Source organism: Cariama cristata, unplaced genomic scaffold (assembly GCF_000690535.1).
Source record: "Cariama cristata isolate BGI_N322 unplaced genomic scaffold, ASM69053v1 scaffold30099, whole genome shotgun sequence".
In the NCBI taxonomy this organism is placed as follows: domain Eukaryota; kingdom Metazoa; phylum Chordata; class Aves; order Cariamiformes; family Cariamidae; genus Cariama; species Cariama cristata.
This window is the reverse complement of record NW_009637982.1, coordinates 38,529-48,141: the sequence shown is the minus strand read 5'-3', so window position 1 is coordinate 48,141 and position 9,613 is coordinate 38,529. Positions and strand designations below refer to the sequence as shown.

The 9,613-nt window shown below is 39.5% G+C and overlaps 1 protein-coding gene across 1 annotated transcript in view; it reads left to right on the top strand.

Moving 5' to 3' along the window:
• The first annotated feature begins 219 nt into the window (after positions 1-219).
• The window catches only part of LOC104168091 (zinc finger protein 474-like), an 11,862-nt gene continuing 2,468 nt past the window's right edge, over positions 220-9,613 (top strand). Inside the window, 2 exon segments of the mRNA XM_009708550.1 lie at positions 220-1,005; positions 8,268-8,448. Coding sequence (XP_009706852.1) covers positions 220-1,005; positions 8,268-8,448 — 967 coding nt within the window.

The following is a 9,613-nucleotide window of genomic DNA, read 5'->3' as shown; positions in this document are numbered from 1 at the left end:
ATAGTAAGGTAAACTGATCCTTGTCATAAACCACTGGTTGGTAACTTTAACAAGAGAGATGACGTTTATTAATATGTACTGATTTAATTAGTTTCAGGATAATGTAGCACTTTCCGGCCCATGAAACTGAATTAAGAAGATGGAACATCATGCTGAATACCAGAGTTTCCCTAGCCCTTTATATGTGAGAGAGAAGTTTCTTGAAATGTCGTACACTTCATGGAAACAAATGTAAAGAAAAAGAATGCGAACAAAACCTGTGACGCTTTGCCAAGTGCTGGAGAGGCCCCTGCTAGTGTCTCTAGCATCTTGCCTTCAGAGCAGGTTTCACCATCTAACGTGTCAGATCTTCCCAGAATTTTGCCCAAACTAGTATATCTAGAAGCTGGACCCCAGAAAAGGTGACCAGACACTGTGATAGTATCAAAACGATCAGATTCTTCAAACATGTCTCAAATGCCACTGAATCGTCCTGTCATCCCACCAAGAAGACCTTACTTCAGAGTATGCTATATCTGCGGCAGACAATTTGGGTTACAGTCTATTTCTATACATGAACCCCAATGCCTAGAGAAGTGGCGTACTGAAAACAATCAGCTACCAAGGCTTCTCAGAAGAGAGGAGCCCAGGAAACCTGAGGTCCTTACTGGTGGTTCCTGTACACTGAGAGCTGAAAATGAGGCAGCTTATCATTCTGCTCAAGCCCAGCTCCTGCCCTGTGGAAACTGTGGCCGAACCTTCCTTCCTGACCATCTCATTGTGCACCAAAAATGTTGTAGACGCGGTAGCAGCGATGTGGGCCTTTATCATTCTGCTCAAGCCCAGCTCCTGCCCTGTGGAAACTGTGGCCGAACCTTCCTTCCTGACCATCTCATTGTGCACCAAAAATGTAGACGCGGTAGCAGCGGTGTGGGCCTGTCAAGCTCTAGTCCCCGTAAATCTGGTAAAGGCCCAAGCTCTGGGTCTGGCTCAGCAAGTGATGATCCATCTAAGACCCGTCAATGGGTGGGCCCCCCCCAGCCATATTAGACAAGGTAAATTGCTAAGCACATGGTGTATGAAAGGGCACATTTTGATGCCAGGCACTCCAGGGGAGAGGGGGTTCCCATCAAATTTAAAATCACTTTCCCTCAGAAGGATCTTTTGGCTCCGTGCAAATGGCTCTCTGCTGAATAGTAGGTAAAGGAAAGGAGAATACTGTGTGTGTAAGGGAAACTACTTATTCCAATTTCTTCGATTTCCTTGTTGAAAGGGAGTAGTTGGGTTCTTATATGCTGTGGTCCTGTGAGAGTTACGTCCCCAAAAGGGACCACTGTGTGATACAGTTCCCTAGGAGGTTCTGTTGAGCAGCTTAGGCAAGCTTTGAATGTTATATGTTTTAGCAGGTATTAGGTATTATTATATAGTTAACATGAAATACAATGTTTCATTATCCTGTAAGCACTCCAGTGATTTTCATATTTTACCGTTCTTAACCTTGGTGTGAAACATGAGTTTACTGAGGACTGCCTGTTCAAAGGCAGCAACTCAGAGTATAACAACAAAATAAATAAGACTGCACATTTCTTTCCACTGAATTTGATTCAAGAGCCAAGAATAAAGAAGCTGATTCACATTATCCAAAAGCTACACAAAGTTTTGGAAAATGGCATATTTTTTCTGCATTTGTTTCTGCACAAGCTGTCTTTTTGGCCAGGAGTTTATAAGATAAACGTCTAAATTTAGGCCCAATGTTGAAAATAAAAGGTTTTATTTTTTTTTTCAGTGGGGGTTGGATGCCTGATTGCCTACGTTACTTTTGAAAATGCCATTTAGCTTTCTTAGTCACCAAAGGAATGCAATGCTATGCAGAGCATTTGTAAAAACATTTTCAAAGTCAAAGCATGATGTATTTCAGTTTTCCAGCTGCTGAATAAAATGGAGATAATAGCATTACCCTAACAAACATGAGAATAAAGACAATGTGAAGCATTTTTATGTTATGCTATCTGAGGCTGCTAATTGATAGATATTGGCAAAGTAGGTCCACTCCTGGGGCCTTTTATCAGCAAATTTCAAATAACGCACAAACAGTTCAAAGTGCTGCACAGGTGCATCTGTAGCTGTAGGAAAGGAGATGTTCTTGTTGTGTTATACTACGTTGTACCATTTGCCAAAGAACTGGCATTGCTCTAAAGGCATGGGTGTGAAGTAGAGACTTTTATCCATCACACATAGTTGTATATGTTTAAAAAAAAAAAGGGGGGTGGGGATTGTCCATAGTTAAAATGTCATAAAGAAAAAAAAGTTTAGAGTGTGGTTTGGCATTGCGAGTGACTCTGTAAAATGTTTCCCTCTTGCACAACGTATCTGCTCCCTATGTGGATTCAATCACATCTGCTGACTTGTTGAACAACAGCATTATTACCACTTTTTACTTCTGTGAGCTCTGCAGAGCCAGAATGAATTGTGTTCGAATCTGTTCTTCCTTCTGTGTGAACAACAGGTTTCCTCATTTACTTCCAAGCAGTTACAGTTCATCAGTTGCAGCAGAACTAGTGAGGCTGTACAGCTTGCAGTTTGTAATTGACTGTCAAGGACTTTATTATGAACAGTGACCTTCAGGAAGGGATGATGGATTTTACCTCTCTGAGGTCCCTTATTTTATTGTTTTTGAAGCTGTCCTTTTGTACAGAGGTACAGATTAGAGGCAGAGGTAGGAATGGAAAGAGGGAAAGAAATAGCCTGTGATCCCAGGGACTGTTTAGAACTGGCAGACTGCTTCTAAAAAGTGGTCAAAGGAAGCCTCTTTTCCATAGGTTTGAGTTCTCTGTGTGAGGGTCTCCATCTCCAGTTGAAAGTTTTGAAATGTCCACACATTGAAGGCTGTTGAAAAGCACTAAATTCCTGGAACAACTGCAGATTTGCTATGAACAGGGGCAGGGTCTGGATCTCCTCTACAGTCTTCATCTTTTTCCAGCATATGGTTTTAACTTTGCTCACCTTACCTTCTACTCAGCTGCTTATTAATTCTGTTAAAAAATACCAGTAGTGGAGTGAAATGGCAATCTGCTTTCCGGCTGGCAGGAAAACATTTGGGGCAGTCCGTGTCTTACGTAACAGACCTACTCACTGTGACAGTGAACTATTTAAGTACCACTTTAAAGTCCTGATTCAGCAAAACATCAGAGTGATTGAATAACCGAAAAAACACCCTAAACATTATAGAAGCATATTCAAGAATTGTAACACTACTATCACATTAATTTATGGAATGAAAGATGTCCTTAATTAAAAAGCTGTATTTTCCTTATTTTAAAAATAAAGATCTGACTGATTTGGTGGTAGGCCATGTGAAGGGCATTTTAACTTTACAACTGCAAGCACTTTTGCCTGTGTGCCTCAGTCCTGGAGCTCTCTCTCCCTTAGCAAGTACAGGATCAACTAAACGAGTATCATTACCGACACTTACTCAGTTCGATGTTAAATGCCTGTCAAGCTGGAGACTCAACAGCCTCCATAAACCATTGCTTCCACTAACTGTCCTTGCTCTCAGAATGCATGAACACAGCTGAGTTAATCATGGCTGGCTGTGTGAAACAAACAACAACCTACGCCTAAGACACTCTCAAGGATCACATCAGCTCAGAAATTCTGTTTTGGATTCTGCCATGATAACCCAGAATGAAAGTGATGTCTGGAACTACTGAAACTCAGATTTACATTAGAGCAGATTGTGGTTTTTATTCTTTCATAGACCAAAATGTCTACTACAAGTAAGCAAGTATTAATGACTTGCTGTGGGTATATGTGTTACACTTTTTTTGACAACAGATAACGCTGATACTAAAATCCTATCAGATGTTTCACTAGCATCTGGTGCTGCCATCTGCTGTTTTCTTCTTATCAAGTTAACCACTTAAGATCTCTGTGATCTTCGTTTACTGTATGGTAATGCATTTTAACACAGCATAAGTCTTGAAAATTTGTGTAACAACAAAATGTTGATGTTATATCTTGCTTTAGCATAAAGCCATCTAGTCACTTGCTAAAATGAAGACTTTAAATGCTGTGTAATTCTAATGAAGGTGAGAAATCAATGATAAACTTTCTTTGCCTCAGTTGCAGCAGTTTTGAACATCTTACCAGGAGGATACTGACAAATATATTTGCAAATATAAGAAGTTAGATGAGAATGGACAGTGAATAAATGATTTGAATGAAACTTATTGTCACTGGGAACAATTGAGCTTACTACCTTTCTGCTTTTACACAAATGCCATGTTCATTATACTGGTATATTTCTTTTAAAAGATAGCACATCAGAAGTAAAATGGAATATTCTAGTGCTTCCAGTGGAGTAAAATCTTTAATTATCTGCATCATCTGTCAGAATTACCTTGCTGTTTAAGGAAATTTCATATACAGTCACATGACCAGTTCTAACATTATTTAGTCTGCTGTTGTGTCAGGGCAGTGGCTGAAAGCACTCCAGAAAGCTGTGGAATGCACCCCTGGATGGTCATCAGAACCACGCAACAGCTTGTCCCTGTCCCTTATGCAAAAAGCCTCTTACTTTCCAAAGAGGAATGTGTGGAAAGGGATGCTTTCATACAACATGATGCTGTTGCTAAGTGTTTGTACCAATCTTTTCCTGAGCCTCTGTTCCTTGTGCTATTCAAGCCCATGACGAGAGCTCTGGCCTAGAGCAGGAGGCCTCTGTTCCTCCCATTAAAATACATGGATAATTAAACAAATAAGAAAAGCAGAGGTATGTGCAGCTCTGGATGATAAATATTTATGGAGAGGAGTTTAAGAGTCAGTCTTATTGGGTGTACTTAAGAAAAAGAAAAAGCTTTGTGCAGCATGGGAGGATTTGACCTCATTTAACACCATAACAGCAGCCTGGGGCTAACCTCAAGTAATGTCAGGTCTATTGAAAATACATAGTTGCGTAGCCCTCTGAGCTAAATAACTTCATTCATGGTCATGCAGACATACTTAGCAGTCTTGGAGAAAGAAGAAAATACTGAGACACCAGAGGAAAGCCTACTGCTCTGCTAGGTATTTGTAGGAATTTTTATAATAACATATATCCTCAGGAACAGACCTTCCCTACAACCCTTTTTAAAAGTGAAAAACAAAGCAGTGAGCAGACAGCCTAGCCACTGGCCTGTGAGTAGTTTGGGTTGGAAAATTGTGGTGATTCCAAAAATAGTTTAGTTTCAAACTGCAGGCCTCCAGATGTGACACTTGGGATAGGCACACTCTGAAGAGAAAAAGAAATGAAGGATAAATACCATCAGCTGTGGAAATTCCAGATAAAGCTTATCATACTTTGGATTCCACAGTTAAGCAACAAAAGAGCTGTTACTACTAACTGTAAGGGTATTCTCCTTCAAGTTTTATTTTTCAGTTTTTAACAACATGTGTGTATTTGCAGAGAAGGATTTATGTATATAATTTGATGTGTGGTGATGGTTCAAACTCACTACATTTCTGGAAAAAATCATTCCATCCTTAGAGTGATCTGAATCCTTTTAATTAATTCTGGTCTCTGCTATTGTTTCTGCATAGTTTTTAACTGTGGAAGTTATAAAACAGAGACATTTCTACTTGAACAGATTTCTTAAATATTTTTTTCAGCAAATAGGATTTAGTTATGAATCAATCCCAGTCGATAACTTTGGAAAACAGAATCCTCTATTTACCTGAAGGCCTGGTTTTGTTCAGCCACAACACAAAACCCACCCATAAATGCTCTGTCAGGATCTGGAGGGATGACAGTACTGCTTATTCAGTCTTTAGGTTTCCAGGTGAGACTACCAAAAAGACCGTCTCAGAACTATGGAAATGTATCCAGATTGCACTGGATGGAGATCACTAACTTTTGTCTTGCAGCTCTCTGGCAGCTGTTCAATAATAGGACATCACAGTGACTTTAGAACAAGTGTAATATATTTGAACAAAGCAGTCAGAGATAAAAGGCTATCTCTGTTTACTAAGGAAATATTTCTTAAGATAAAAAACTATTTGATTTTAACAATGGTATATCTGTACCTCTGTTAAATTTTGGGGGAGTATTTAATTTTTTAAGTTATTTTTCACCTGTTTTATATCAGGAATTTAAGTCTTCTTGAAGCTATACATTTGCTTTTATTATACTGTCCCATACAGTGGAACTGATTGTGACAGCGCAGGCTAAGTGAGCATGGTTTTATTTGTACTAGGATTCCTTTTTCCCATGCTGGTAGTATATAAAGAGTCCCTACAAACTGAAAGTAAATCAAATTGTTCCTTCCTAGTTTTCAGCCAATAAATCGTCTGTTTTACTGAATGGCAGGAACTTAGCTAATGAAAACTAGAGAGGAAAATGTGTTTCCAGTGTTTTTACACCTAGCATTTTTTTGGAAAACCATTTCTAAAATGCCATAAGTATACCCATAACAAGCCTGCACACTGAAATGAGTCCCCTGACCTCAAGAGTTTAGACTATAGTATACTTATTTAAGTCTTTCCAGAGCCTGCAAAGAAACATACACTGCCTTCAAAAGATTCTGTATCTGGAACCAGAGTCTCATCTCCAAATCAGACAAGGTGCAGCTCAAGAGCTGAAGTAAGGAAGCAGGTGAAAATTGACAATGAAAAATTAGAGGTCATTCTTAAAACTGCTGTTGCTATATTCAGCTATGAATAGGAAAAGAAGGTTATATATATTTAAAAATATATATATTAAAAATATACCTTATTATCAAAGATGGCTAGGGAAATTCCATTTGAAAGTTGAGAGCACAAAAATGTCCTTGGAAAGACTGTCTTTGGATAAGTTACATTTCAATTCACTGTGAGAACTTACCAGATGAAGTCCAGCTTTTCCCAGCAAAAATACACTTTGTAGAGTAGTATTTCTTCATGTAATTGAGTTTACATGTGTGACACAGGAAAGAAAGCCTATGCAGATTGTTCACTAATGACACTTTCAGACTGTAGCATGAATGTGAGAAGAGCTGCCCAGACTTTCTTGAATATACTGATGGGCTGACAGAGAGAGTCATAAATACTGGAACAGGTTATGCTTTGTCTTACACAGCAGCAGAGCAAAAAATGAAATCCCCACCTCCCTTGTTTCAGTGAGAAAGGCTTCCCGTGTTTGGTCTGGCATGGCTGTCCCTCTGCCTTTAGGAGGGCAGGGAATAGCTCACCTCTGACTGATACTCTGCAGTCAGGAGTGCAGGAAGTGCTGGCAGCTGAGAGACCCATCAGTGTGCCTTGACGTGCTGTCTCTGCAGTACGTTTTTATGCTACTGCTGGAGAATGGCTGGTACTGACACCACGCCTAACCCAGGACGTGCCTAAGGACACAGTCAAGTCCATAATCTGCAATACCACAGTAGTTATATATTTTTCAAGCTTGAAATATGTATTTGTGGGGTTTGAGGTTGAGGGGTTTTTTTCTTCTGTTGAGTTGTTTTTCTCTGCTAACAAAAGCAGATCTGCAGTGCTGAAACAATGGCTTGCTTAGAGTTCAGTTCTGCCCTCGCTGCAGTCACTGGCAAAGTTCACACCGAGGCCTTCAGGATCAACAAGCATCAGTTGCTATTTTGGCCCCCTAACATGAAATACCCTGGATCCATTTTAATCTTTCAAGAATTCTACCAGCTAACTGATTTGTGGCAGAAGTAACATGGGGTTAGGAACCATAATCACAAGCTTGAGACAGCTGCCCTCACTGTCCAACTTAAGAGAGATGCAAAAGCTGGACACAGTGCTTTAACCGTGTTCTAACTGGAGGTGGGGTTTTTCTGCTACTGCAGTAGACATCAGCAGTTCAGCTGAGGAAGCTTTTGTTGCTGCTTTCCACGTTATGTCTGTTTGGTAGATAAAAAAGGGGCTTCAACATTGAAGATGGACACTGTGCTGCAGCAACCTGATTAAGCAGAGGAGTTGTTTCTGCATTTGAAGACTCAGCATGTCCATGAACTTGATGGTGTGAAAATAAAAGAGTCAAACCTACATAGCTAAGTATTAATTAGGTGACATACATCAATTTTCAGCCCAGTACCTGCAAAAGAAGCCTACCTGTTCCAGTTGGCCAGTTATTAAGGAAATATCTCTTACAAGCTTCAAGACTGAATCCAGACAAAACAAAACTGATAAAAACAGTTACACTGATTTCACAGATATGAATCGGTTTCTTAATCTGCATGATTGTTTTCATCCAAAGTTGTTCTGATTCAAAATTAATGTTGAAAACAGTATTTATTCTTCTTCACAATTGTTATTTGCAGGCACAGGTGATAAGAGGGCCACCAGCAGTGATTTGTTACCTATGTGGCCATGAGTATGGAACAAAATCTATTACTATCCATAAGCCACAATGCCTGAAAAAATGGCATCAGGAGAATGACACACTACCCAAGCACTTGAGAAGGCCAGAACCCAAAAAGCCTGAAGTCAGTCCCGTAAAAGGTAAGCTACAGACCAAATGAGGAATGGGGAGGAAGAAAGTGGGAGGAAGCAAAAAAAAAGAATTTCAAGCAGTAGCTTAACAGTTTGCAAGTACTTCTTTCTCCATTTTACTCTGAAGAGAAGATAACCATCATGGCTTGTTTTAAGCTTTCTGTTAAGTATCCTGGTTTTTTGTGCTGCATCCAGGAGAAGTAAGAGTAGTCATTGCCTTGTGAGACATACCTCCTGGATAGTCCTCTTTATGTGTCAGTATGTTCAGAATCAAAACACAAAAACATTCGCAGCCTGCTTCACTGCTACATCGCTACCTTTTGAGCACGTTCAACGCTGCAGACAGGCGTGTTTTAAAACAGGCAAAAGCATCCAAGAATAATGTGAAGACTTAACACATACAGTCATTAAAATAAAATATCCTTTAGGCAACATAGGGATAGATAATTCAGCCAGGTTTTACACCTACAGTGTCAGTTATAAAAAAAGCCTAACAAACACAAGCACTTAGCAGTGGTAAACAGTGAATGGCCTCGAAAATAGGAGTTCGGTGGCAAAATAAGAAATACAATACTAAGTGCGTGATGACTGGTAGAAAATAAGGTATTTTTAAAGCCTACCTATAACATATGCTATATTTTCAGGTTTTTATTAAAATATATTTATAGATAAAAATGCAGTACCTTCTACAATGAACATCCAGTGGATATTAGCAGTCTCTTTTTATTTACAAGTCTTAGAAGCTTTCTTTGTGAGACATTATAAAATTAACATAGTAGGAAAAAACAGATGTAACAAACATTTTATTTCTGCCAATTATGTGTGTTTGTGCTGTAGGTTCTGTTTCATAAGATGCCTAGATCCCAATTCTTCAAGTCAATGAAAATTGACAATCCCCAGCACCTGACAGAGCTGGGCTCCCATATATATATATCCCAGGGGTGTATGCTCACTGTAGAACCAAAAGGAACTTTGGTTCCTTTTGTACTTTGCCTGGAAGCTGCTCCTAGGACATCCCCATTCCTGTATAAAGTTATTTCACCATTTCAGCTGGATGCTTTCCCTGGCCCTGCCACTTGGTCTGAGCTACTTTGGGCCAAGTTTGGACTGCTTGCTCACAGGCAATTAGTTTACCCACTTTTTTTTTAGTATTCCCCATAATTTCCCACAGCTT